Source organism: Poecilia formosa, unplaced genomic scaffold, assembly GCF_000485575.1.
Source record: "Poecilia formosa unplaced genomic scaffold, Poecilia_formosa-5.1.2 Scaffold401, whole genome shotgun sequence".
Taxonomy (NCBI): domain Eukaryota; kingdom Metazoa; phylum Chordata; class Actinopteri; order Cyprinodontiformes; family Poeciliidae; genus Poecilia; species Poecilia formosa.
Window position 1 is genome coordinate 3,554 of NW_006800340.1, and position 27,920 is coordinate 31,473.

A 27,920-nucleotide genomic window follows, 5' to 3' on the forward strand; every position below is an offset into this window, starting at 1 on the left:
TTTTCCTTTTTCAGTGTCACTAAAAAGTCTCATAAGTAGCACACTAACTACAGATGTCAATGAAGTGGCCATCCCCTTCTTTGTAATGTCTATCAGGTTATCTAGGACACACAGTGTGCTGAAACTATGTGTCAGTGGTACAAAAAGTACCAGGGCTGAACGGATGTGGTAACAAATGTTCTGAACACCAGGCAGCAACCACCTGATTGACAAACAGTAATAATATCCATGCATAGTGTTCACCTGAGTGACAGCCCAAATCGTGATTTTTCACCTGAGTCTTACCAAGGAGCTAGTAATGAAAATGAAAACTTTTCACCAAATGCCACATAAACCAGGACCAACGGTTTTTATATGGGACTCACGTTTGTGCCGTTATTTCGAAAATGTTTCCATCATGGATTTTAGAGCATTTCTGCCACATCTGCTGTAACACAAAACAATAATCCATACTGACAAAGATTAAACTTGTCCTTATGTTATTAGTATTTCTGAGGTGCTAATCCGTTATTAAGCGGGTCATTGTCATTTAAAACAGGTTGTTAAACATAGGATCCACAACACCTGAGTCAAAGTGGCAACAATTTTTCATAAAACATTTCCAGAGCCAATTAGATCCATAAAGATGTGCGTTTATGTGTCCCTGCCCTGGATTGGTTTTGTGAGACAGGCGTGTCAACACTGAAGGCCTGTCACTGATTTGCCACAGTAATTCTATAATATTCTGACATATAAACTGATAAGACTCAAACAAAACTTTTGAAGTTCTTCACAGTCAAATAGTTTGACTTTCTAAATAAAACAATACCCAGGTTTGTATTTCTGAATGTGATCACTCTCACATGCCTTTCCTGACCTTTCACCTCCTTTTTCTTAAAAAAATAAAAATAAAAAAATAAAAGAAACAGGAAGCAAGAGCTTTACCTGCAGAGACCGGTTTAGCCCGAATGCAAGTGCCTGAGCAAGAGAAAGATTGTAAAAGTGTGTGCATAACTGAGCTTTGGCAAATAGATCTTTTCATTATGCTCCCAGATCTCTAAAGCACATTACATTCCTTGTTTCATCTCTAATGATATAATAGTCTTGTAATGTTTCGTTGGGTTACGGCTTTGTACCAGCTTTAATTAGGGCACTCCTTCTCACATGGATTAAAGGATCTTTGCAGTACTTGTTGTTTCATGTGCTGCCATCCCGTACAGCCTTTAGTGAGACAACAAACTAGCCGGATTTGGCAGACAGGTCTCCCTTTTTAAAGGGCGTCCTCTGAAGCTAGTCATGACTTGAACAATAGGACTTCGTTTTGCTTGTCAGGCCGGGAGGAATGCTCACCATTCATCGGTATGCAATCAGGCAATTACTCTCGCATACGTCAGCAGCCAAGTGTTTTCAGCAGCGAACGTGGAAGGTACCAGTAAATGAGCCTCGCTGGAACTGCTTTGTTGAGTTCACTGTTTGTCAAAAAGGTGTTGTCAATTTCCTGCAAAATGAGTCACACAGGGATCCTGAAGAGGACGGATAAGATGTCTTAAATTTCCTGGCATCTAAGGTCAGCAATAAAAGGAAAGTTTGAGAAACTGCTAAATCAAGGAACCCATTATTCCTGCAAACGGTGCAATGCATATGATATCTCTTGTTATCCAACGCACTGATCATCAATTCCTTGTAACATTCTTTAGACAAAAAAAGTTGTGTTTTTTTTGTTTGTTTTGTTTTGTTTTTTTTTTCTTGGCAAAAATGGTTAGGATTTTATAATTGCATACCAACGCTGTTTGAAAAGTCCAGTTTTCAGAAACTAAAAACTGTTGAGCACGCTCAAAAGATGAAACTGCGGCCGGAAGCCGGTGCAGCACAGCAGGTTCCTAAAAAACTACTTCTGGTAAAACAAGCAGGCGAGAAAGGCTGACTCACACAGTAACCAGTTCACTCCCTTATGGAAACTAGGCAGATCAGCTGCACTGAAACAATATTAGGTTTCTGAAACTCTTAATCAATAATATCCAGTTTGCTTAGATTAATAGGTTTCATGTTTGCTTTCATGCAAAAGGACTCTTGAGTAATAAAGCATTCAAATAGTTTCTCTGGAGTTTCACCTCCTTTTAAGAAACATTATGAAACCCATACAGAGTTTTTTTTTATTAGAAGGTTAATAAGAGCTCAGTAAGCTTGTTTGGTTTTCATGACACTTTGCACAACATTATCTTTAGTGCAATGCAGTGTTTGCTCTATGAGACAGTACTCAATAGGCATTGTCTGGTCTCCAGTATTAACTGAGGTTAATGTTTTAAAAATAGCATTTATAGATTTTAAAGTCAGCTTAACAAGATGGAAGGCAAGAGAGATTTTATCTGTCTTTATGGAGCATATTAGATCCTTTGTCTCCTTAATGAGACACAACATCAGAGACGTCTTACCTGGTTTAAAAAGAAAAAGAACTGGACTGTTGTGCGATGGTCTAGAGTCCTGTTTTCAGATGACGGTCAATACGGCATTTCATTTGAAAATCAAGGTCTTGGGGTCTGGAGGAAGAGTGAAGAGGCACAGACTATTGACCCAACTAAGCATTGAGTGCATAAAAATGAACATGTGTTTCAGAAGCAAGACATTTGTGCTTAAAAGGACAATTTTTAAAATGGTCTAATGTGATATTCTAATTTCTGAGATATAGAATTTGGGTTTTCTTTACCTGCAAGTCATAGTTAGGGCTGGATTTACAAGGATTTGGACACACAGGCTGGAGCCAGCTTTGGTGCCCTATGTTTTAAAGAAAAAATATTTTACTAATGCAAACTACATGTATGAAAACATGTTCGGTAGGTTTAATATTTCCCCTGTTCAACAGGTCCATATTTAAATCAACCGTAACTTTATAAATTTCAAATACCTGAATATTGTTTTTCGTCATAAGAATCCCAATAATATTATTACAACTCACCTAATATTGGCCTATGCATTCTATATGGAATACAATGTTTGCAAAACATGCATTTATTAAAAGAAACTAAAAGGAACAATTTTTTGAGACTCTCCTAAAAAAAATAGGGGCCCTGCACTGTTGTCACAAATTATAATCATTAAAACTGCAAAAAAATAAAAACTTGAAATATTTTCATTCTATGTGTAATAAATCTATACAAAATGAAAAGAAATATTTCACATCTATACAACATTCAAATATTTGGGATGCACTAGAACAGTGGTTCCCAACCGTACCCTCAGGCCCTACATGTTTTAGATATGTCTCTGTTCCAGCACACCTGATAGAAATGATTTCATGACCTCCTCTGCAGGCCATCTGATGCTGCTGAAGCCTGTTAATCATCTACTTATTTAAGTCAGGTGTGTGGGAGGAAGGAGACATGTAAAACAGCAGAACAGAAGAGCTTGGGAACCATGAATAGTACCTCATTCATAATCACATATACAAGTATATGTGACTATGGAGAAGATGAAACTATGCTATCAGACATATAGAAATGAAAGAGTTCAGCTGATTAACATTCTTTATTAATGGAAAATAAGATTAAATTCCATTGAAATATTTCACAGAAGTTTAATATCTTATAGTTCTCCAGCTTTTATAAATTATCTCAGATTGGATTGTTTATTAAAAGAATATGTTTGGTTTTTTTTTTAGCATCCTTTAAGGCCACATTTAAGGTGTGGTAAGGTGTGGTTTAGCTAAAAGCCATCAGAGAAGAAAATAAAAAAAAGGTCTGAGGAGGACTAGGGTTGGGAACCAATGCACTAGAACAGGGGTCCTCAAATTCGGCCGTGTCCTGCAACTTTCAAACGTCTCCCTGGATTCACACCTTAATCAAAAGACTGAATCGTCTCCTCAGTGTCCAGTCAAGTTCTCCATAGTCCTGCTAGCGACCTCATTATCTGATTCATGTGTGTTACAGCAGAGACACATCTGAAAGTTGCAGGATACTGCTTCTTGAGGCCTGGATTTGACATCCCTTTACTACAATAGTACAGGGCTGCCTTTATACACAGTACATATATTCCCAGATGTATTTTTCGCCAAGACACGTACAAATGTGCATTTTTAATCGTTTATAACTTGCTGCATTATGACATTGGAATTAAAAGCCCCCCACACACACACTGTTTGCAGCTTCTATCTGCGGCCACCAGACGACTCTGTGTACGTGCGGTTGAAGCGAAGCTCCGCCCCCGGCAGGTTAGGGGGCGGAGCCTAGCGGTGCGGAGCCGGGGCAGCCAGGCAGATCGTCCAACGCTGCGGCTGAGCTCACTTCTGCGCCTTTTCTGTCCTGTCCTGGATACAAAGAGAGGAGATGAAAGACAGAGCATGAGAGCGACGAGGGAAACAGCAGGGGGATACCAGCGACCCAGGTCTGGGCACGGATACTACTTCTGGTACTAGCTTGTTTTATCCGGACTGGATCTGGAGCTTCGCCCGATGTACACAATGGATTTTGACCACGAAAGAGTGCCGCAAACGGGGGAAGAGGGGTGGACTTTGTCGCGCAGGTAGCGTATTATTCGTTTTAGCCTCGGAGAATAAAGAAGTATCGTCTTTGGGGAAGCTAGTTAATGGGGAATTTAAATAGCAGCAGCAGTGCTTCTCTTATAACCATTTCTCCCTCATTCCCCCTTTTTTTTTGTTATCCTTGCGCTTGTAAAATCTGATAGTTCTTCACCGGAACGAAAGTTGCTTTTCGGCCTGTGGAGTAAAATCTCCTCGGTGTTTTGTGTTGTTTTCTGCGCTGCAGTAGCTGCCTGCCCTGTGTGTGTGTGTGTGTGTGTGTGTGTGTGGCTGTGTCAGCTGGAGCCTACGTGCGAACTTGCTCGGGCAGTGATGTAAAGCGGCACGTAGTCGGCAGGGCCCGCGTATCGGACTCCCGTGATCAAAATATAGTCCCGGGGGAGGCTGAGTGGGGGTTTTGTTACACTCCTGATTTTATCGCTCCTGTGCGGATACGCAGCTGTAATTTGCAGGCATGACGTTAGCCGGAGAGCAAAAGGACTTAACGGGAAAAAAGGGGGACGTGTTCTCGTTTGACATGATTAATCTGAGGCTCAACTTCCCTGCAGCGGGATTAGGTAATATTTTTCCGCTTCGATCGGCCAACCTTTCCTGCTTCCCCAACGAGAATCGGTGTAACAGGCTGTTTAGAGGGACTGATGTGTTATGCGGCTGCTGCGGTGTTGTTCCTGTTTTTAATGTGCGGGGTCAATCTGGGATCACTTTCCGTAGACAGAGGGGGTTTCGATTCAGCATACAGGCGGCAGAGGTTTTCCTTCCCAGGAAAGGAAAGCCAGGGAGTGTTTGGCATAATAGCTCGCCCAAGCAGCATATTAATCTCTGCGATGACTTCACCTTGGAAACTGAGATTATAGGATTACGGCTGTTATCTTTGATGACTACCTCATTCTCTCTTTCTCTTCCAGGATCGTCCGGGCTTAGCAGGAGGACATGGGTAAAACTTTGCACATTCTCCAGAAATCCGCAGAACGTGTGCCGACTGCAATCTCGCTGGATGTGAGTTTAAATATGGACGAAGCGGAAGATTTCACGGAGCAGCCGATCGTTGGGCTTTCGGACAAAATACCTCTAGTGAAACCCTATTTCAGGAAGAAACAGAGGAAATTGGACCACAAATGCCTCCAACGCTCCCTGGATCCGATACTGACTAGTTTATTGAGCACGGATACTCTGGTGTCCGGGGATGGGGTGTTTGTTCCCCGCAGCCAGCCGGGCAGAACTCCGGGCACCCTGTGCGCGGCGGCGGTGGTGAAGCAGAGCTGCGTGGGGCAGGTGTGTCTCAAAGACCCGGGAGCCGCCGAGAATGCAGCGGCTGCAACCGGAGTCCAGGGGTTGATGAGCCGGGACGTCGACGTGGAGATAGCCAATACTACTGCGGAGCTAGAGGAAACGGAGCGACCCCAGCTGAAAGCTGGCCTCCGAGCTGCTGAGAGCACGGAGACAATCCCACCCTCAGAGAGGGATATACCTCCCATAGTCACACCCCAGGTTCCTCACCAGGAGGGGAGCATCATCAAAAGCAAAGACCTCCTAACCTCTGGCGCTAAAAGTGTTTCAGTGAAAGACTCCTCTGCAATCCAGGATCCCCGCTCCCAGCTCCTGCAGCCAGACAAAGGGGTGCTGTTCCAGAATAAAAGCGAAGAGGCCTCCCTGGATCTAGTGTTTGAGCTACTCACTCAGCTCCAGTATCACACGCACCAGTCGGACTCTGTAGACATTTGTGTGGATTTCCTCCAGGGACGGTGTGTTTTTGGGAACGACTGTGCCCACCACCACACCGTGCTGCCCTACCACTGGCAGATCCGCAGGAGCAACACTCAGACATGGCAGAGCATAGCAGACGATTCCCAGGAGCAGCTGGAGAGACTGTACTGCAACCCAGACCAGGAACAGGTCCGACTCAAGTACCAGTAAGTGTCTGCACAGGAACCTGGAGACTGTATTGGCATCTGAAGGTACAACTTTGAGTAAAAAAACACACACACAAACAAAACAACAGTTTCTGGATATTAACACACAAAGTAAAAACAAAAATTTATACCTAGATAGAAGCGACAGATATTCCTATTGGTGCTAGCATTATACAAAAGCTATAAAGTTGTTCATAACGTCTATTTATTGGTATTTTTATGTTAATGCATGGACATTTGGAAGAAATGTACTAAATTAAGGAGTAATTTTCAAGTACTCTATAGAGTAAAACAAGAACAAAGTTGATATTAGCTTGGTAACTGCATTGGCTATCTGGTGGTGGGGCAGCTAATAGATACACCAGCTGGAGTTTGCTAAGAATAATTTTTAAAAAGAAATCGATATTTGAAAAAGAGTGCTGGGTGGGACTCATGTGTTTTCCACACCATGACTGATTACACATCTCGCAACTAGAATCATTTCCAAACATCTATATTTGTATTTCTTTTAAGCGAGGGAACCTACTTTCAGCCATCTTGAATGACCGTGTGCAGCAACAAAAGGGGGCGGGACAACAGCTATGCCTCAGACAACCAGAGAAATGTAGGAAGTGTGTGAAAAACCTTTTTAAAACCTTGCTTTCTATAGCATGTGTAAAGTGACACAAAATCACATTTTTCTTTTCAAAGCAGCAAACCAAACTGTTTCCATTCAACCTAGATCGTGTACACCAGTGTAACATTATACGTCTGAAAAGAAACCCGTTGACATGTGTAGCAATTTATCCCCCGGTGGTCGTGATAAATAAGTATTTGTGACATAGCAACAGCGGCGCGGAAAGCTCATAGGCTGCCTGTAAATCGTCCGCCTCTTCAGGCTCGTTTGAAACAGTAAACCTCAGCCTCAGTTCTGTCTTCGGTTTCACCATCGGCCGACAAACTGAAAGCATCAGCTCCCCCAGCTGTTGTGCTGACGGCCAAGTAAACGTTACTTTGAATATATATATATGTGTGTTATAGGTCGGGGTTTTGTCCCGGCGTGTCCTCTGGTTAGCGTGCACCCTGTTGTTGCTCTTTATTTGAGCAGCTATCGCGGCCTGGCAGCCCGATAATCTGCTATCTGTTTCCTGCACTTCCCTGCTCCCAAACCTCCCAAACGCAGCCCTGTGATTGGCCAGCGCTCCAACCAAAGCAGAATTTACAGCCCTCATGAACTTTCCTGACCCCTCCACCCCCACTCGTCAGATGCACTGTGTGGTCAGTGACACAGTCTCGCTTGGCAGCTTGTCCCCTCGCGCACAATAGAGTGTACATTTGCACTCATACACACACACACACGCGTGCACACGCACACTTTGGCGTGCAGACGCTCTCACGAACGGCTGCACGGGTAAACCGAGTGGCTTGCACTGCTCACACGCACACATGCCTTTTAGTAGAGGGAGATAAACCTACCTTTTACTCTCTCGCACTCGGTGGAGAGACACACTTTAATGCAAGCACTTGGCAAACCCCAGCGGGGTGACATAGAGGAGCATGTGCTTCCTGTGAAACTGTGCTGCTCACAAGCAAACAATGGGGCCGCTCAGCAAGACGCTGACCTTATTCTAAACACAAGTTTCTTTATTATCTGCGTGTTCCCATTTACAGGGATGCTTCTCCAAATTGAGCCCATTTTAGTTTATTTATTTTATTATTATTATTCGTGTCAACGTTTAACATTTTGGAGTATTCCATTAGCATAGTTAGCGACGCATTATTTCACCATTGTCTCCTCAATCTTTCAGCATAGCTGATCCATTGAGGCAGCTCTCTGTGCTTGTTGTTGTTTTTGGCTTAAGGGTGTTCACTTATTTGCCGCTTCGTCTATTAGCTTAACTTGTTGGTTCATGTTTCCAGCTGAAAGTGCATTCAAAGCACACACTGCGTCACTGACAGGATATGCACCTGGTGGAGTCAGCCTAGATTATTTATTTATTTTTTTTGTGACCTTTTTAGTTTGTCAACCTCTCACACAATCACACAGGACCATCTGGCTTGCTCAACTGAAACGCCAGCTGGAAATAAAAAATGTCTGGGGAAAAAAAATGCCCCCGCATTTGTTGCATGCTTGTTATTATTGCAAACAGGGATGAATACTATGGATGTTTGTTGTCACAATATCTTATTGTGCTTGTAGTGTCATAAAGCTAAAAATTGTGATTAAAAAGTATTTGAAGGTTCTTCAATCTTTCCGGCAGTACGTGTGTCTCTGACTAGTCAAAGCCCTGCAAATATTACTTGACAAATAAAACGTAGCTAATGTCAAATAGGATTCTTGATTACAGGAGTTGCATTAGGTAGAGCTAAACAGCACACAATGGTTGCATTCAATCATACTTTTCAAACATACTTATTGGTGCTTTCAGTGTAAGAAAAAATGGTTCAAAAAGCAAAATTAGCGACCCCAACATCATTTTTTTTTTGGCTTTACAAAAATTATTAGTTTTTTCATGTTAACAGTAAATTGCTATTTTTTTTTATCACAGTACTTGTTTTCTCTCATAGCAATACTTCACAATAATTGTCACCCCTTAATTATAAAGATCTGAGTATTTTGCTGCTCAAAACCACTCGCAATTTTTTTGTGATTTGCCACAATAGACAACAGACGTATTACAAATTTAGATTTTTATTCCTGGCTCTTATGAGGTATTTACAGTATCATGGTATTAACCCAAATTATAAACACAAATGCATCTTATCTCATTGCCTTTATTGAAAGCAGAAAACGGGGTTCCCTGCTGACGACAACTGGTAACATTTTCAAAAGGCCAAATTTTTCCTTTTGGTAAATTTGTAGTGGCCTTCTTTCAGCCAGCTGACTGACAGGAAGTGTTGAGGTACTCTGATGCTTTCTCTGACTTCTCATTTTGACAACAGAAATGACATAGCTGTGGATGTTTGTGGTTTTGAATTAAAATCTAGGAATACTTTAATACTGGCAACAAGCCAGACTCGTAACTAGCTGCAACATTTCAATATATATTTTTTTCGGCCTTCAGTCTAAAACAGGTTGGGTTGTTTTAGAAAGGGCAACTAGGAACATTTATTATCTTGTAACATATCTGATAATGATATGCGGAGGGTGTGGGGTTTCACTTGTTCAGCTGTTTCATTCGCTGTAAGCAGTTGTTTTTTTGTACATTTAATTGTAAATGTTGGGAGTGTAGAAAGGTGTAGAAAGACTCTGTCTACTGGATGCCAGCGTTTCCCTTCTTTTGAGGAATCTGACAGTGAGTTTGTGAATTTACTGTAGCTTTTAGGCTGAAACTCGGGAGTGGAGTCATTAAACTTTGGGACGTTAACGCTGATAAAGTTTTGCGTGCTGCTCTGTGTGTGTGTGTGTGTGTGTGTGTGTGTGTTTGAACACCCAGGTTACTTTTCTTCAAACACACAGCCCAGCCTGTCTTTTCATGCACGCAAGACTACAAACACAGCACGAAGGTGTCTCCAAGTGATAACATCATTAGTTATAGGAGGGAGAGCACATGTCTCTTGAAGCTTCTCTGTCGGTATGGCAACCAAGGTCTGTTTTTGCCTTCTTATACTGTGCAGCCACGCGAGAGGAGTGGGCAGGAAACAAAAAAAAAGTGGATCTGCATCTGGTTAAGTGCTGCATTGTTGCACGTACGCTACAGCATGCGTCCTGGCCTGATCCTTTCCCACATGTGTGAGTGTGTGTCTGTGTGTGTGTGTGTGTGTGTGTGTGTGTGTAAGCCATACAACACATAATCCCATCCATATGATGAGCAGGAGTGGAAGTCTGACTAATCCGCGTTAGGCATGAACTCAGCAGGAAGTAAGAATGTCAAAGTCAATCTCGTGTCGTACATTCACTGTATCTCATATTTGCTGATGTAAGTCACTTGTGCCAGTTTTTATTTTCAGTCGTGTTTAAACCCTCCAGCACATCTCCTGTACCTAGTTGGGTTTAATTGAAATAAAACCAGGCGGCAGTCAACCGAAGCTGAGTGCGTCCGAGTTTTACATAGCCGCATTCACAGGTGTGTTTGAGCGAGCGTTGGAGACAGATTTTTTTGTCAGCCATGTGATAAAAGCCTTGCTTGTCATTAACTGACATAAAGAGTCACTGAGCACCAAGGGCAGAGCGACCTGATACCAAGGTGTGTGCACGAGTGTGTCTTTGTGTTTATATCGCTGGGGGTTTCCATGTTTCCTCATTACCTAGTGGAAAAAAAAACAAAAAAACATAAATGGGCTTGTTAATATGAGCTGGTTTACGCAAAAAGAAACATTGTTGAAAATGATCAGCCTTGGTAAATAGAGTAAATGTGTGTGTTTGAGTCCATAGTGTGTCACACAGATCATGGCGTGAATCAGAGAGGCGAGGTCTGGGTCGTCCTGCCTCCTCTTAGTCAGATTACCTCAGTCCCTCTATCGTTTCCCTCTGTCTGGGTTCACAAATTCAGAAGTTTTAGTCATCGTGGCGTACATCTTTAGCATTTTGCTTCTTTTTGGGGGCGGTGGGGGGTTCTTCACATGTTGCCTCTTGAGGTTGTAAAGCCCTTAGAGAAATATCAAAATATGCAAAAGCTTTGTCATTAAGCCACTTTGTGTTTCTCCTTTTATCTAATCTTTATTATACTAAGAAAAACCTGTTCCAGGTAGCTGTGGGATTGTGTAACAACAGCGTCAATGCGTAGAGAAAGGAAGCCCTGAACTATGAGCTCTGTGATGTGACGGCTGACTGAGGCATGCACCTGAACGGGAACAATCCAGGAGACGTCAGACGCCATCCTTCATGGCGTTTGAATCGCTTGGCATGAAAGTGAATTGGTCCAGCAGGAGGAAATAACACGAGCTTGTGACATCAATGCGGTGTTGTGTGTGTGTGTGTGTGTGTGTTAGAGAAGACTTCGTCAGCAGATTTGGTTGACTGACTGACTTATCTAGGCGTGACTGGATGGAGTTTGCATGCGTGTACTTGAATCTATCTAAAGAATGCGTGTGTGTGTGTGTGTTGTAAAAGAGTGATCTTTTTTTCTTCTAGTTTGTGACAATCACAAGGGCTCAACTAATGGTGGTATGCAGGTACTTGTGTGTGTACCTGTGAGAAAGTTCAACTATATGTAAGAGCGTGTGTGTGTGTGTGTTTCGACATGTAGGATCCAGTTGGACAGCGGCATAAGTTTTAATCATCATTCATCCGAGGAAAGGCGTTGCTTAGCACATTTTTTCTCTTTCCCACATCACTGTCTTGTCATCCATTAAATCAGAGTTAGAAACTGCCGTTTGAATTTCAAAGCGTTCTCTGTTGACCTACATGAATGCACTTTTGCATAAACTTGAAGCAGTCTGACATTTTCATCGTGTTATTTTTTTTTTTCTTTTGGGATTGGCCTGGGCATCAAAAGCCCTGGATGTGAGTGCACTTAATTTAACCGGTGGAATTTTATTTTTAGTGTGAACTGGTCTAGCAGCGAGGGAGGGAGGGAAGGAGGGAAGGAGCACGACTCAATGGAAAGCTTTGAAAAAACAAAAAAGAATCATTGTCTGACCTCTCTGGAGAGCTGTCTTTGTTTGACTGTGTGTCTGTGAAAAGAGGGTTTGTGAGTGTGAGAAACGGAGCTAATCAGTAAGGTGGAGAGGCTGCCTGTAAATGTGAAAAAGGTCCCATCCTCATAGTGAAACTTGAACCTTTGATCGTTCACACAGGTTTAACCGCCTGCGTGGATGCTGCATCGACGTGAGTTAGACACGGTGCTCGCGTGAGATTCTTCCAATTATGAGAAAAACAGAATTAAGCTTTTATTTTTTTAATTGTTTTGTTTAAGCAAAACTTGAAAAAGTATCTGAAATACAGAAAAGTACAAGTGCTCAATTAACTTAACATGTAGTTTGTAACATTTTTTTTTTTTTGCTTCTTTGACTGGGATAAGTAAACCAAATATAGAGTAAGGATTAACATTTTGTAGATGTTTTTAAGTACTTATTGTTTATATTATACATTTTCTTCTCCCTACAGATTAGTAAGACCATCTGCTACACTCACACCACAGATAACTTACCAACTGCAGTTTTAAAACATTGTTTCCTTTATTAATTCAATATTTCTAAATTGCGTAGGATGTTTTTCTTGCAAGCAAAAGGAGTCTAATAGTCTCATTTCAGTCAGCTGACCAGCAGTGCACAGCAACAGCACAGAACTTCCGTAATTTTTTTTTTGTAGTTCACCCGTAAATAAATGTGAACTAGAGTCGAACCAGTTAGGCTCTTCAGGGCCGCTACAGATTTCTGACCCGCTGTTATCAAAAGGCCCAGAACAGAAGAAGACTTCTTTCATTTCCTTTTGTGGATTCAACAGACTTGATAATTTGCCTGCATCAAAGCGTTTTCTCTAAGTTTACCAGATTTCAAACAGACATCAAAGATGTACAGGGGAAACTGAGCGATTCACATCGCCGGCTGACTGACGGGCGCATCTCCACTCTAAACCAAGGGAACGTTATGAGCAGATTTGAAGCATTATTGGCATGCTCTCACTCTCTGCACCTCAGATTGTCAAAGTCTTTCACTGTTCTGTCAAGTTTTGGATCTCATCTCTGCATAAGAACAAACAAGCTCATGCATTCTGTCATCAGACGCCCTGTTGCTGGTAGAAACTGTTCTGCACTGAGAGAGAAGTCTGTGCAGGTGCCTGGTCAGCACATTCTCCCTTCCTAAAAAAAACACGGTGGCGATGGTTTGAAGAGACCGAGAGAAGCAGCTAAACGGGGGGAACATTCTGAGGAGTAGACAGAGCAGAACGAAACGAGAAATAATTACGAAAACAAAACAAGTGGGAGAGAAGGCTCTGACCCGAGGCGAAGCAGAAGATGTACTGGTCCCCCCCCACCAACTTCTCAGTGCCACAGTCGCAGCTTCTTGCCCACCTCACTTTTATCTGCCAGTGCTTTTCTTGCTGCACCCGTTGCCATAATCCTGTTTTTTCTGCTTCTCTCTTTTGGTTCTGCATTCAGTATTCAAATGAACTGCTGTGTTTGTTTTTCCCATGAAACTGAAACACCCTCTAGCTTGTTGAATGCTGAAAACAGCTTTCATATACAGAACAGAAAATCATTCATCTGCATTCTCTCTTATTTTCTGGTAGTGCAGATATGATGGTCTGTGTCTTGGTTTTCAGTCACTGTTTTGCTTCTGCACGTGCTCATTAAGCAGCCTGCTGTTTCACTTCCTCTTATGGAGACGCAGTCGCCTTATGACTTAGCAGAAATTCAGCCTATGATAACAGCACGTCCAGCTTGCTATTTATGAACCAGTGTGATCGTAGGGTTTTGGAAAATGATTCAGGCTGTTTCGTTGTGACAGAAAGCATTGTCTGGGTCCCTGCAACCTCAGTGACCAGTAATTACACTTACAGGAAGGAGAACTTAATTTGTGTTTACTGCCTACCTATAATAACCCGAGGTTTCACTGCTGCGGGCGCTGCATTAGCAAACAGGTTTGCACGCTCCTCCTCAGGTGATGCACATGGAAAACATCTCAGACTGACTACCTACCGCCTGGCATTCGTCCCACTTTTTGTCTTGCAAAATGTCAGCTGAGGGCAGTCAGACTGCTGTGTCGAATCATTATTTGCTCTCTGTTCCCGACTCTGTATGTAACATGCAGTGAACATGAAAAGGATTTAACCTCTTTGGAGGCTCTATCCTTTTAGCGCTTTTGTAAGAAAAAATAAAGATCAGTATAATTTGACATTTAAAAAAAATAATTTGGAAAAACAACTTATGTTTTAACAAACATAATTCAGTTAACTAAAATCTTATTAGGTGAAGTAAATGACTGCGTAAGTATTAACCGCCTTTAAACCTGACCGAGGAACGGAGAAAACAGCTGACATCACTCAATGCATCCACTAAACACTGGTGGATGAGTGGGGTGAATGCTAATGAGGTCCTTAGCTTACTCTGAATACAATTATTTTTATATTTTATTTTGTTTTTTGTATGGGATTTCTAACCCTCACATGCCGAGACAGTGAGGGGGTCAAAGGAGTACAAACTCATTTAATAAATTAGAATATTACTGAAAAGACCATTTATTTCAGGAACTTTGTCATTAAGTGAAACATGTAGAAGGGCTTTTTAAAACATTTATTTCTGTTAATTATAATTTCCCACTTGCAGGCATTGAAAACGTATTTAAAATGACATCAGATCAATCAAATTTTTTTTTTAATAAAACAGAAATGTGGGTTTAATGAAACGTATGTTTAATTCTTGCTTAAAGGTTACTTACAAAAGGTACTGATCTGACAAATGGGCCTCATTTGAACACATATGTTCTAATTTATCGACTATGACTATGCATGATTGCAAGATTAATTGTTGCCTCCTGCTGTTTGGGTAGATGAGTCTCCACTGAGTTCAGTGGTTAATACTTAATTTTCGGTCGTTATGTCAAAACCACAAACTTCAGTGCATTTTATTGGGATCGCATGCGACGGAGAAAGTAAGTAATGCCTAAATGGGGAAGTTGAAGTATGTGAGTAAAAAGCTGACAACTGTGTCGTGCAAGTGTGTTCTCCCTCCTTTAAATGATGTGCCTGTTGCTTAGAGAAGGCACATAATTAATAAATGCGGTGCGTAACTTAATCTCAGTGTGATCACAGCTGCTCTGCGAAGGCCTCATAGGTCTGGTCCATCAGTGAACGTCATTAGCATCCAGGAACACAGCAGCGCTCTTAGTCAAATTACAGCAAAATGAAACTTTTTGGCTTGTTGGTGTTTAATGACAAAATGTTAAATATAAAGGTATAAACATAAACATCACAGTGACTCTCCTAGCAGGCATTAACATTTTATTTCACTCATCATGGAGTCATTTGTGCGTGTGTGTGTGTTTTCAGGGAAATGTCCTGTTCGCTTCTCACACACTGCTGTCACCCTGTGTGACTCACTGTGTTTGAGCAACCGAAGGTTTGGTCGCCTCTCTCCGGGGCACATGGCTTGCATTAGTGGTCACATGTTTGGTCACATGGCAGCTGATATAAATATAAAGCAGGACCATTTAACTGCAAGGTCACTGAGCTGCAGCTTTGAGAATGATTGGCCGGGTATTTTTTTTTGTTTTTCTTTCCTACAAAGACCGCTGAACCCCTGGAAGTTGCTGATTCATTTTTAACTGGAATATGTGGGTTTTTTTTTTTTTCAGGGGCCGGGTGTTTCTGCTGGAGTTTGCGACGATGCGAGTGTGTGACCTGGAGTTCGACTGCATCCGCCGGCTGACCACTCCCCCCTGCCCTCTTCCCGTTCCTGCAGCGAACCCTAACTCCACCCCGAGCTGTCACACAGTGTGGAAGTACTACTGCAGAGACAACATTGGTTGGAGGGAATACTCTGAGGTGAGCCGCTCTCTGCCTCACTCTGCGTTTGCTTTATTTCACGCCCTGTGAACACGAGGCCAGACACATTAACTTTGCTCGCACTAATCAATCGACTAGCTGCTGTGATTCGATCAAGTTAGAAACACGCAAACAAGCACTCCTGATGACTAGGTATGTGAAACAGGAGCCTGGCGAAAAACCAGCTCTTTGTTTTACAGTTTGCTTCATACAGAGTATCTGGACCCTCTGATATTGAGAAACGATTGCTTGCTGGAGGCGTTAATTTTAAACAATTATACCCAATCGCTAATGTTTGGCCGTGACGTATTTAATGCAACAGCTCAGTGACGCTTACAGTAAATTGTGTTGAACCACAGCAACTTTGCCAGCAATAAAATGTCTTAAATATGCAGTATTGTGCGTTTCCCAGGTACGTGTTGGCATTTTATAGTGCAATCAAATACCTGCTACCTTCAGTTGTTGTAAAAATGCTTTATATATCAAACATGACTTAAAGAAATTTGATGTTGAAATTTGACGCCTTGAAACTAGCCTCTGTCTCAACAATGATCCTCATTATGGCGTTTACAAACGCTCTTAGAGAAGAAGTTGTTCATATGATAAACTCAGCAGACACATAGTCCAACCAAAGTTTTTGCTAACTCCTGCTGCTGCTAGTCTGGAGGAGCTGAGTGGGGGAGTCGCAGGGGAGAGGTGGTCTGTGAGACTGCATCTCCAGGGAGGAGCTGCGAGGAGAAGGCGGTGCTTTGTGAGAGCAGGTGTTAAGGCACCTGCAAATGGTTGCCATGGGAGATTCAGGGATTCCTGAAACAAGGCAACACTTAAGGGAATAACATTATGACATGCCATGTAAACCTCAAACAAGTCCATTTTACAGTTTAAGCAAGACATTCCTCTTGCTTCAGTTTAAGCAAGAAGACATTACTCTTGCTTAAACTGTAATTGCTCAATATTTCAAAATGTGGCCAACATGAACTGAACGGCTTCAGTTCAGTTCTTCCGCTGAAGAACTGAACTTCTTCCGCTGCCGATGTTGAACCATGACAGACTACAAGTTTAAAACGGCATGAAAAAAATATTTGTTCCCAAGTCCTCCTTCTGTTCGCCTGGTTGAAATACTGCTGGAGAAATCGAGTTCAATGGGAGAAATCCCAGACGAAGAGGGAAAGGAGATGAGAATTACTCATTATCCGTGTTTGAGTTTGGTTTTATTTAAAAACAATCCACCTTAATCCCTGCTGGCTTTGCTTGACTAGCTGGACAGTGACTCAGTCTCACTTCTTCATGTCCTCTTTCTGGTTTTCTCCTGCCCTGCAGCCGGTGGTGAAGCTCATCGAAGAGGCAAGTTCGAGGGGCCTTAAGGAGGTCCGATTCATCACGCTACAGAACCAGTATATTCTCAACATCAAGGAGGGCTTCCAGCAGAATGCCGTCTTCGGCTTCAGACGGCAGATCAAGAAGCGACCCATGTTCATGTCGTCTGTGATCCTCACGCCACACCTCCAGTAAATATCACTGTTCACTCTGATCCAGTTACTCCTGTTTAGGTCTGGAAGTCGAGATCAGCCTCAATCAGAAACGTTGCAGTCTGTCTGTCAGCGTTCGCATTTCCCTGTCTGAGGGTGCTTCCACCAAACTGGTTTGGTTGTGACCCCTATGTACAGTAGTTTTAAAGAAATGGCATTAATTAAGCTGGTGATGCTGGTGCATTTGTTTTCAGGGATGGAGAGAAATAATATGATTCATATTATCGTTATTGCATCGGAAATGGCACCAATATATCTATCTGGTTGTCGAAAACCAATCCGATTGCTTTTTTTAGCTGCAGTCCTTGTTAATTTCTAGAAATATTTTGCTGGGGGAAAAATAAATTCTCTCTCTATACTTTATTACTAAAGTTCTGCCAAACAAATATGTCATTTAATGTCAAAATGCAAGTCTTTTTTTACCCTTCACTCCTACCACTATCATACTGCATATTTGAGTCTCAGTAAATGTAGAAATGAATTTTTTTTTAATTTGAGGTGGGAACAGTGATGCTGTGATTTTGAAGCTCATCTGTAATGTTGTTGATGGCTTTGATAAATATGATATTTGTGCTATAAGCTTTAAGTTTCATACAAGATCAATATAGGAAACAGTGTTTTATTGATCTCAGCCTCACATGTTCGTCTGTTGCTTGACTCAGAAAAGAGCAGAAAAAAACAGCTTTCACACAGATTTGAAGTTATGAAACCTCATAAATAATGAGGGAAAGTGGTCAGTCCTTAGCAGAGAGGTGAAGCTTAATCACTTTATTGATTTTTTTCTTGCCTGCTGTTTTGTTCTCACTTCTGCTTTCCATTGTACTCTCCAGCACATCAGCATAATACTAATAATTTATCTCTTTCTACTCGGTGTTGTCAGAGAGCATCGAACTCTTGAGGTTTTAGAAAGGGGGGAGAAAAAAAAAAAAACACGGTTCCTGGCAGTACTGCTGTGTAATTCTCACTGCTGGCTTTCTACCGTGTAACAATCTGTCTCCTCATGGCTCTCCGTGTTCCCCGGGCGTCCTAGCTCTGTGTTTAGGGACGTGCAGGCACACACAGGCCGGTACACAATGCCAATGTCACAGTCAGGGCTGAATGCTCAAAAGGCTCTGAACACCACGTCCAGTTTTGATCCGTTTCAGAACGCATCGGCAGCCGGAGCTGAACCAACACTTAGCCCAGGCTCAGATTTTTGGCAAGTCAAATGTTGTCACCAGGACACAGGAGCTGTCCTGTGCAGGGGAAAGCACGCCTGGAGCAGACGAGATGTGAAATGAGATAATGAAGCAAATGAAAACAGATGAGAAGAAGAGGGAGGATCATGGAGACAAAGAAATTAATGCTCCCAGTGTTGTGAACCCCCCGACCCCCATCTCCCGCCCCTCCTGACGGGATTAAATTTGTTCTCACACTCATTTTCTCAAGCCCCGCTTTCCCGTCTTTATACCGGCGAAGAGATGTGCCTGCAGCACTCTCCTCCGTCTTACTTTGGAAACAAGTGATACCTGATTAGAAACAAGTGGAGCCATTTCAGCCCATTTGCAGATACTTCTGGTGCAGAGCAGGTTTCCTAGAACAAGCTGTGCCCACCGGGCCACAACAGTCAAGAGAGAACCGGAGAAAAGAAAGGGGAAAAAAAAAAAAAAACAGATAGTGAAGGCAAGAACCAGACAGAGAGAAGAAGAAAAGAGACACACAGGCAGCGAGGGTGAAAGGGAGAGCAGCCGGAGAGGATCTAAATGGGTTCCAGACTCGGAGCTCCGGAGAGTCGCGGTGATGAGGGTGAGAAGCGTCACTGCAGGGAGCTGGAGCCCAGATCCATGGCTCAACTGTTGGTTGCGTTTGTCCATCAATAAATTGCAGTAGCTGCACTCAGTCGCATGCATCTCAGTTAATTTATTTTTATTACATTTACAACGCAGACCTGTTTTTGATGAAACAAACAAACAAAAAGGTTTACAAACACACCAACAATACAAATAATTAAGAAATTGGTCTACATTAAATAAGCTAGTAAAATAAAAATGAGCTAAAAACAAGAGCAACTTTCATTGGACGACTTCTGTTCATTTGACTGATTATGAAAAGTTCAATTTGTCAGAATATTAGAATATCTCATAAGAAGAAACCTGAATTTACAACACAGAGAGGTTAAGTAGAGGTCTGCTGATTAAAATGTGTAAAAGTAAAAATGTATTTTGTAATAAAGCCGGCGGTTTCAGTGACGCAACTCAATCAATGGAAAGTTGAGTGGAAGAAAAAAGTTGGTAAATAAATGCACACTGTTGAGTCCCATCAGCCGAACCAGAGATGTGCATTTTACGTGGCTTCAGGAGAGGAAAGGCGAGGCCACTTCCTTGTGGTTTATGGTGCATGCAGAAGGTGTTGGGTCTGCAGGAGAAGGGGAGAAGCCCAGAATCCACAGTCAGGGGATTTGTGAAGCCAAGTCATCTGCCGGTGTTGGTTCGTTGTGTTCTGTCAAAGCAGCTGTCCACGAGAAAACTTTAGAGCATTTCCTTTAGCATGCCTATCCTAAACCGCAATAGAAATTCATATAGTGACATGAAAGAAGAAACTAGAGACACTACAAAATTACTAAGGGCTGCTCTTAAAGTTTTGATGGTGAAAGAAATCCCCTAAGGTTCCCAGTAAGGGAATTATCACTTATCAAGTTGGATAAATCTTAGCCAGTTTATCATCCTTTTAAGTGACCTAAGCCTAGAACGCTCTTCCTTCTTTCCCGTCCTGTTCTTTCCTAATCACTCCTCCTCTCCCTCCTCCCTCCTAGCTCTCATTCTTGCCTGCCTCCATCATTCTTTCGGCATCTGTCCCTTTTCATTTCGCACTTGTTTTCTGCAGCAGCCTGTCTGTGATCTCCTCAAAGCGCCGAGGGAATAGAGACTTCGATTGCAGCGCAGGGAATGAGGGAGGTGGTGGGTGTCTCTTAGACCAGACCGACAAGATAAGAGAGAGTGGAAGAAAAGAGACGAGAATAACTGTCACACTACCTCAGAGCCTCTTCATAACACACACACACACACACTTTCGTATGGATGATAGAGCTAACAGCATTTACACTTAGAGGGTGATAACTTGACAGGAAAACTACTGTTACTGACTCAAATGCCAGACGTGGTGGAGGACTTTTTCTTTTTCTGTCACAGCGATGACAGCTCCACAATTGGCATTTTCTTTCTTTTCTATCGTTCTTTTAGCCCCCCCACTCCCCCCCCCAGTCCTCCTTGTTCTCATCTTCTCCTGTTTGGTGTCTGGGTTTCATTTTCGCACCATCCTGTCGTGTCGTTTGACGGTTGACGTGCAGCGGCGCCGCCCTGCAGTTCGGATCTGTCACGGCTGGCAGTCGGAGGGGATGTGATTCCGAACGTGCAGCAGATGGAGGCTTTTGGAAACGCTTATGATTGGAAACAAACGGGAGCCGTCGCTGTGGAAAAGCGTGGGCATAAAGCTTGCAGATGGGCGTTTGCGTGCAGACGTAGCGGCGAGCGTCACCTTGGCTTTAGGCTTTTACTAATGACTACAAACTGCTTCTTCTTCTGGTGCAGACAGTCTGGAGCAGTTCCTCCTGTGGGGCTAAAATGTGAGCGTTGATCGGTGGAAGACCCAGTTCTGCTTTGACTTTCATCTTAGCTCAGACTGGGAGCTGTGGTCGCCGGATTATATATCAGGCACCTAATTCTGCGTTTAATGAAGCAGCTCCAGAATGCAGCAGAAGGGCTTTTAATAAGGTGCAGCAAAACGGAGCAGAGAGTAATCATTCCTGATCCGGCCTCTGTTGGTTTGCGTGTTGATTCTCTGCTGGAAAATTTACAGAGATTTGCGAGTGATGTTCCTGGATATCCGAGAAAAAGAAACTTTAATACGTTTTAAAAAGCGGTTTTGTCTGCTCACAGGCTCACTTCTCTGTAATAAGAACTAGGTTACATACAGCTCTAGCTAACTAGGTTACAGTAAAATGCTGCTGCAGATTACAACCACAAACTATATTGCCTCCGACTTTACTTTATTGGGATTTTATGTGATTCGTCACACGAGGTTTGTCACATGAAAACTGTTATTTCTTTACTTGTTGCCATGTTGTTTACACCAAATAAATCAGTGTCTTAGAAATGTTTCGTTCTGTTACTTAAAGCAGCAACAAGATGTTGTGAAAAGTCTTAACAAAATGGAGATTTGCAATAAACATAGAAGACGTGATAGAGACTTGAGTGCTATGTGCAGTAAGTTTCTAGTTTCTTACTGTAATTTGGGTTGAAGTTGATAACAAAGAAGGTATTTAGAAAAGAAACCCAGAACCTCAGGATTGTGCTGGAGGAAGTGCAAGATATGGATTAGAGTGGTCCAATTCAGTGGAGGTACTCTTGGTATTGCTTGGTTAGTACATTCAGTTTTAATGTTTTTTTTTCCTTATGCCCTCTTCTTCATTTTTAATAAACAACAAACTAATTTCTCAGTTATTTATTCTGCAGCTCACAGCCTACTCTGCAACTATCACGGCTAACAGAGACACTTTGTGGTTTCTAAATAAAGCTTATTTTCTCTAGTCTAAAAGACCTAATGTTCTTTTTCCTCTTCAGGACTTTGGGTGGTCTCTCTCTACCCGCTCTCCCCTCCACGTCCGCACCTGCACCGACCCCGATGGACGTCTCCTCGCCGCATCCCCTCTCGCCGACATCGACCAACCCTCCTAGCCTTTTTCCAGAGACATGGCTGCCCATGCCGATGAGCCAGGACTTCCTGCGGGTGCCCGTGTCGCGTGAAGACCGCAGCTACAGGACGGTGTACAGCCTGTTTCACAAGACAGTATCAGAAACCAAGTTCAGGATCATCAAGATCCAGCGCGTCCAGAACCCCTTCCTCTGGGAGAAGTATAAGAGGTGAGGAGTTGTTGAATTAAGCAGAAGATCATTTTTGTGTGTCGAGGTGAGAAAGTTGGCTGCTGGCATGTTTGCACGCAAGACATTTCTTAAAGCTGTGGCGAACGGTTTTGGCACGCAACTGGTTTTTCTGTTGTTTACCTGAACTCATCGTCAGTTCCTGTGTGAAACTAAGAGGTATAAAACTTTATAAACTTGTCACAGTTGAGAAATGTGACCACATTTAAAGACGTAGCCAATGTCCTCTAGCATACCCCTTCACAGGACATCTCAGATTATACTGGTGTTAAATTTCACAGGTGAATTTATTTTAGGTGTCAGGTGAAAGAGAGTTTCGAGTTAGAAACAGATCCGCCACAGAGGTGAAATGCTGCAAACTTTTTCCAGTCTTTGCAAGTTTTCTGTAGAACCTGCAACTACCACCTAAATGCTAAACGTTCTCAAAATGTGCCTCTGGAAGCTCACTCTTTTTTTTTGTTTTTTTTGGAAATCGCAAATGGCAGCTTCACTCCTTCCAAACCTTCCATGCACATTTAAAATCAGGTCATAATCATATCTGAAGCTAAACGAGAGAAGAATCGAGACGAAATAGGCCACATGATGCCAGCTGTGTGGGACTTCGTGAGAACGTGTCGACAGTGGTGTGTGAACACAGCAGATGGGGAGATGTTTGGTGATGATGATGTTCCTGTTGTGAAGGCAGTGGGCTAACCGCTGTGGTCGAAGCAGGCCTTCTCCTATCAGCTGCGACAGTTGAACCCTCCCACACCGACCAGTACCGCACGGTTTCACAATGACTGCCGGTGTGTGTTTGTGTGTGTCTGCCTCGCCACCTCCGAAAGCGATGCCCCCTCACTGGTTCTCTCTTGATTTCCTTTTCCCACAGTCTGCCTGCTGCAGCGAAACCATAACTTCTTGTTTGCGCGAGTTCATCTGCGTGCGATAGCGGAGTGCTGCAAACTAAATTGGGGTAGTAGGAAATCGGGAGCGTGCGAGCGAGCAGCGCGCTGCGTGCAGTGTCATGTCGCAAGCTGTGGCATTGTGTGAGTTCACCTGTGGGTCACACAGCCTCGGTGACTCACCTCGCTTTCTCCTCTGCGTTCCTCATTGATCTGCTTACATTACAGAGGTGATGTGTACACGCAGTGCTAGTAGTTGAAGAAAGATGAGCTCTAAAGTTTAATTTTTTGCAGATTCAGGGTAGGAATCAATAAAAGTAAAACGAATACAAGATCTTCAGCCAATCTTGTATTTTAATTATCTATATTCATCCCACTAAGAGTGATATACCATTTCTCTTAATTTTTTATGATGACTTTCAACTAATGAAAACACAAAATTCAGTTTCTCTCAAAAGCATACGAGCCCAAGAGAACATTTTTATATCTATTAATGTTCCTCCTGGGTCATGATTCCTTTCACAAATATTAAGACATGCTGTCAAGCCCAGGCTGCTTTATTAGTGGACATCAACTCCACACTCTTCTTGACGATAGTCCACAGTTTCTCTGTGGGGTTTAGGACATATTAGTTTGCACTCATATCAAGTGATTTAAGCATGTCTTGGTACTTTAGGCAGTGGGCTCCTGCTGGAAAATGGAATCAGCATTTCCATAAAGCTCATCAGTAGAAGGAAGCATGAAGTGCTCTAAGGTTTCCTGGTAACCGCTGCACTGATTTGGGCTTGATAAAACGCAGAGCCCCGGCAGATGACATCGCTCCCTGAATTATTGCTGATTGTTAAAGCAAATTGGATTCTGTGCCTCTTCACCTCCTTCTGACTCTGGGACTTTTTTATTTGATGAGAGGACTCTGGGCATTAAGCTAAGATGCTTCCATTGTCTCAGGTTCAGGAAGTGTTTTAAGCTCATAACCATCAGCTGTAGGCCAGACTCTGGATGGATCTGCGCCTCCAGCTGCTTTTAATTTGATGGGAATCTACCATAAACATCGGAATGGAACTATGTTCACTATCCTCTCAATGCTGCCGTGAGCTCTGCTATGGGTGCTGCTTTATTTATTTATTTATTTATTTATTTATTAACAATTTTTCCTTCCACTCAACTTTCCATTGCTATGATTTGATGAATTTTATAACTTGCTCTCCTTATTGAGGCTACCAATGATTGTTAGACACCTGACAAGCAAGCATGAGTAGATCTTATGATTTTTTTTATTTAAAGTATATTATTTATTGCTCTTAACATTAGAAAGGGTGAATTAAATGAATATAATTAAAATCAAAAACGTGTATAAAATGTGATGTGTGTGTGTGCAATGATTTCACATGAAAACTTTTCACTTTTTAAATGAATGATTAAAATAAACTCTGACCGTATTTTCATGCGAGATGCACTCATGTAGTATTTGTCCCAAATGGCTTGTTTCATTCACATTAGAAACAAATAACCGTTTCTGATGACATTTAGTGACCAAACCCCGTCTCAATGTCCGCCTCTGTGTGTGCTCTGACAGGAAGAAGGAGTACATGTCACGCCGCATGTCCGAGATGGACCGGCTGCTGAGCGAGCGCCACCTCTTCCACGGCACCTCGGCCGACGTTGTGGACGGCATCTGCAAGCACAACTTCGACCCGCGCGTCTGCGGCAAACACGCCACCATGTTCGGCCAGGGCTCCTACTTCGCTCGCAGGGCCTTCTACTCCCACAACTTCTCCAAGCGCTCGCCCAAGGGAGTCCACTGCATGTTCTTGGCCAAGGTCCTCACTGGCAGGTGTGTGTGAGCGCGTCTATCCCACTGAACGAGACGGCTTCTGTTTTCACAAAGCATCGCTTTATTCCACTGGTGGCATTTCACTGTTTATATTTTTCTACTAGACTTAGAGGGAACTGGATACATCATAGTTTTATTAAATGCTAAATCAAGGCCTGATGTATCCGGGGTTTATTGGCGTTCGCATGGTTTTAGTGTCCTCAGTGAACAGTTTGGTGTGTTTGACAGGTCGGTTCCCTTCAGGACGTACTTCTTTCCAAACGGATTTTTTGATCCTACCTCTCCCCTCTCCACTTAACTCCTGCCGATAAAATTTACAGAACGCATCAACATTAATTTGGATCAGGAAAATCTTGAGGTTCTTTTCCATAAACCATCTTTCAGCAGGGCCGTGCTACTCCCATTCTTTCAAACAAAAGTCAAATCCGCAGGCGCACATGTAAAACAGCTGATTTGGCTGGGCCCATCATACATCACCACCTTTGTTATGCCGAGGCAGACAGTCCATGGCGCGTCCAGGGAATTGTGCAGCGGTTTGGAAACCACCCACCCCTTCCTTCAATCAGGCACACGCAGGAAAACGAGCTCTTTCTCCAAGTCTGGGTTCAATCTGTTCCACATAACAGGCAAAGATTTTGCTTTCATACATCTACTCTCAGCCTTTGTCTGTAACTAAGAGTCTTTTTACTTTAATTGGCTTTTTTTTATGAGAACTCGAGTTACGATGCAATGCTTCATTTCATTCATTTACTTGGAGCATACATCAAAACTTTTACAACTTTTGCTTTTCAGTCATGTTTGAGCTTGAAGCTCATCTTCATTCATTTCCCTGTGCAAAGTCAAGAAATGGGGGAGAAAAAAAGCATGAAGTGGGAACAAGACAGATGGAAAGCAATGAATATACATATGGAAATTTGAACTCTGGATATGATGCATGGTTAAATGGCTGCTGAAAAAGAGCCTAGCGATAGCAAACTCTAACTGAAATATGAGCTCATAAGATGTAGACTCATTTCACAATTTGTCCAGTGAGGAGGACGAAGTCGGGATAGATGTCGACAGGCGTTAGCTTGCAGGAGATGTAATTTACTCTGCCCGTAATTTATCATGAATGACAAAGATTTGTTAGTCAAAGAGCTGAAACTCTGCAGCATTCAGACCGGAAGATACAATCTCTCCTACAGAGCCATGCACCTCTTCTTTAAAACAAAATAGAAGTGAATGGAAGCAGCTGAAAAACTCACTTCTCTGGGCGCAATCTCCTTTTGTTGAATTTCGCAGGGATAATCTCAAATACAGTAATGTATCTATAAAATGTGACTCCGAAAATATCCACTCAGCCACTGAAAATCCATTGCACAGTTCTACAAAACCAATTTTCCTGAGACTTAGAACGACACCCATGGTTGCCTCAATGGTCTGACTGCAGATTCTGTAAAAAACTTGGTCTTAGATTTGAGTTGTTCCTTTCTTTGAAGCCAAGTTTCTAATTTCATAATCACGCGACAAAGAAAGAAAGGTCTTATAAGAAGTCCTTCCTCTAAGGTATTTACTTTCGTGAACCTCGCCCCGTTTCCTGGGTAAATTATCCTTGGGAGAAAACAGAAAAAACAACTCGCCTTGTAGACGCAGATCCATTCAACACGGTTTTCTTTAAAAGGTCTCTTTTGTCAAGGAACTAATCCATGTTTTTGTTTACTGCAGTGCCCGAGTGTTGCATTTGCTTTTAAGTCATCAGCAGAGCTGTGTTTATGTCTGGTTTCAGGAATCTGAGGTTTCCTGGCTTCGGAATATATTTTTGCTTTAAAAAGCAAACGGTGTAAATTTACATTTAAACAGTCTTGATGTTTAAAAGTTTGTACTTTCTTGCCTTCAGTGGCACCTGCAGGGTTCTTGTAGCACTGCTCATATTTTTTCCCCGTCTTCTTTGTGTTTTTGCTTCTTCAGGTTCACCGTAGGAAACTCCTCCATGCGCAGGCCTCCGCCCATCAACCCTCGGGACTCCTCCAGTGACCTTTATGACTCCTGTGTGGACAACTGGGTGGACCCCCAGATTTATGTCATTTTTAACGACGACCAGAGCTACCCTTACTTTATTATTCACTACGAGGAGGTACCCAATACAGTCGCCGTATAAGTCCTGCATCAGAACTTTTGGCGTCTGTGCTTGCAAATGCTTGTGAGCGGCGGTCTGCACGCGCCCCGTTAAGGTAACAGATGGACTGGGGTTTTTATGAAGTTTCAAAAAGGACCAACTAAAACCAAATGATCCAACCAACTCTTTTGGAGTACTGCGGTCCAGCGGTGCCCACCTGGTACTTTAAACAGGTGAAAGCAGACTAGGAGATGCTTGCAGATGTTCGGCGATTCACGTCTCTCAACTGGACTGCATTAGGCCAGATTAAACTGGACTAAACTGGATAAGCAAAGGACAGCTTCTCTTGGTGTTCAGACTTGAGTGGACTTACCACGCCTAATGAATCAGGATCCCATGGATGTTCATCACTGAGCCAAAGCAGATTTGATTTGTTTTCTTGCTTTGGAGCAAACACAGGACAAAACAACAAACAAAAACAAAAAAACTCTGTCCCTTTTTATTATTTAGGATTAATGTGTACATGAATATGTTTAGAGGACAAACACTGTCGGAGATGGTTAATATCCTGCCTGTACTGTGAATGACCAGCTAGTGAAATTACAACGTTAAGGAATCAGAACTGGGCCAATCAGAGGCCTCAGTAGAGAAATCAGTTCCTTTCACCCAGCCTCCTGCCCATACATGTTTTATTTAAACTCTGTGCTGCGTGTTTGAACCTCTTGATCTAGTGGACGTTTGAACCTCTTGATCTAGTGTAAACTCCAGACAATGGAGACGAGTCTCACTGTAAACCTCCTGGAAGAGGACTCCCCATGAAGCTGCTCCCAGTCGCTCGT

The 27,920-nt window shown here is 42.7% G+C and overlaps 1 protein-coding gene across 4 annotated transcripts; it reads left to right on the plus strand.

The window, feature by feature from the left end:
- The first annotated feature begins 4,183 nt into the window (after positions 1–4,183).
- LOC103154795 (TCDD-inducible poly [ADP-ribose] polymerase-like) lies at positions 4,184–27,676 on the plus strand. Of its 4 annotated transcripts, none has more exons than XM_007576209.2 (7): positions 4,184–4,380; positions 5,416–6,420; positions 15,637–15,826; positions 17,147–17,334; positions 21,954–22,253; positions 24,729–24,986; positions 26,934–27,676. In XM_007576209.2, exons 2-7 carry the CDS (start codon positions 5,441–5,443, stop codon positions 27,121–27,123), a joined length of 2,106 nt encoding a protein of 701 aa, XP_007576271.1. In that variant the 5' UTR covers positions 4,184–4,380; positions 5,416–5,440; the 3' UTR covers positions 27,124–27,676. The 4 variants fall into 4 exon arrangements, with proteins under 4 accessions (XP_007576271.1, XP_007576272.1, XP_007576273.1 ...); XM_007576210.2 differs by having other exon boundaries at positions 4,184–4,356; XM_007576211.2 differs by having other exon boundaries at positions 4,185–4,494.
- Positions 27,677–27,920: the final 244 nt, after the last annotated feature.

Bases quoted from the DNA above. Each gene is read 5' to 3' on its own strand.
- LOC103154795 (XM_007576209.2), top strand. From the start codon at position 5,441: ATGGGTAAAACTTTGCACATTCTCCAGAAATCCGCAGAACGTGTGCCG. The intron at 15,827-17,146 runs GTGAGCCGCTCT...CCTGCCCTGCAG, and splicing joins GTTGGAGGGAATACTCTGAG to CCGGTGGTGAAGCTCATCGA. The intron at 17,335-21,953 runs GTAAATATCACT...TTTCCTCTTCAG, and splicing joins ATCCTCACGCCACACCTCCA to GACTTTGGGTGGTCTCTCTC.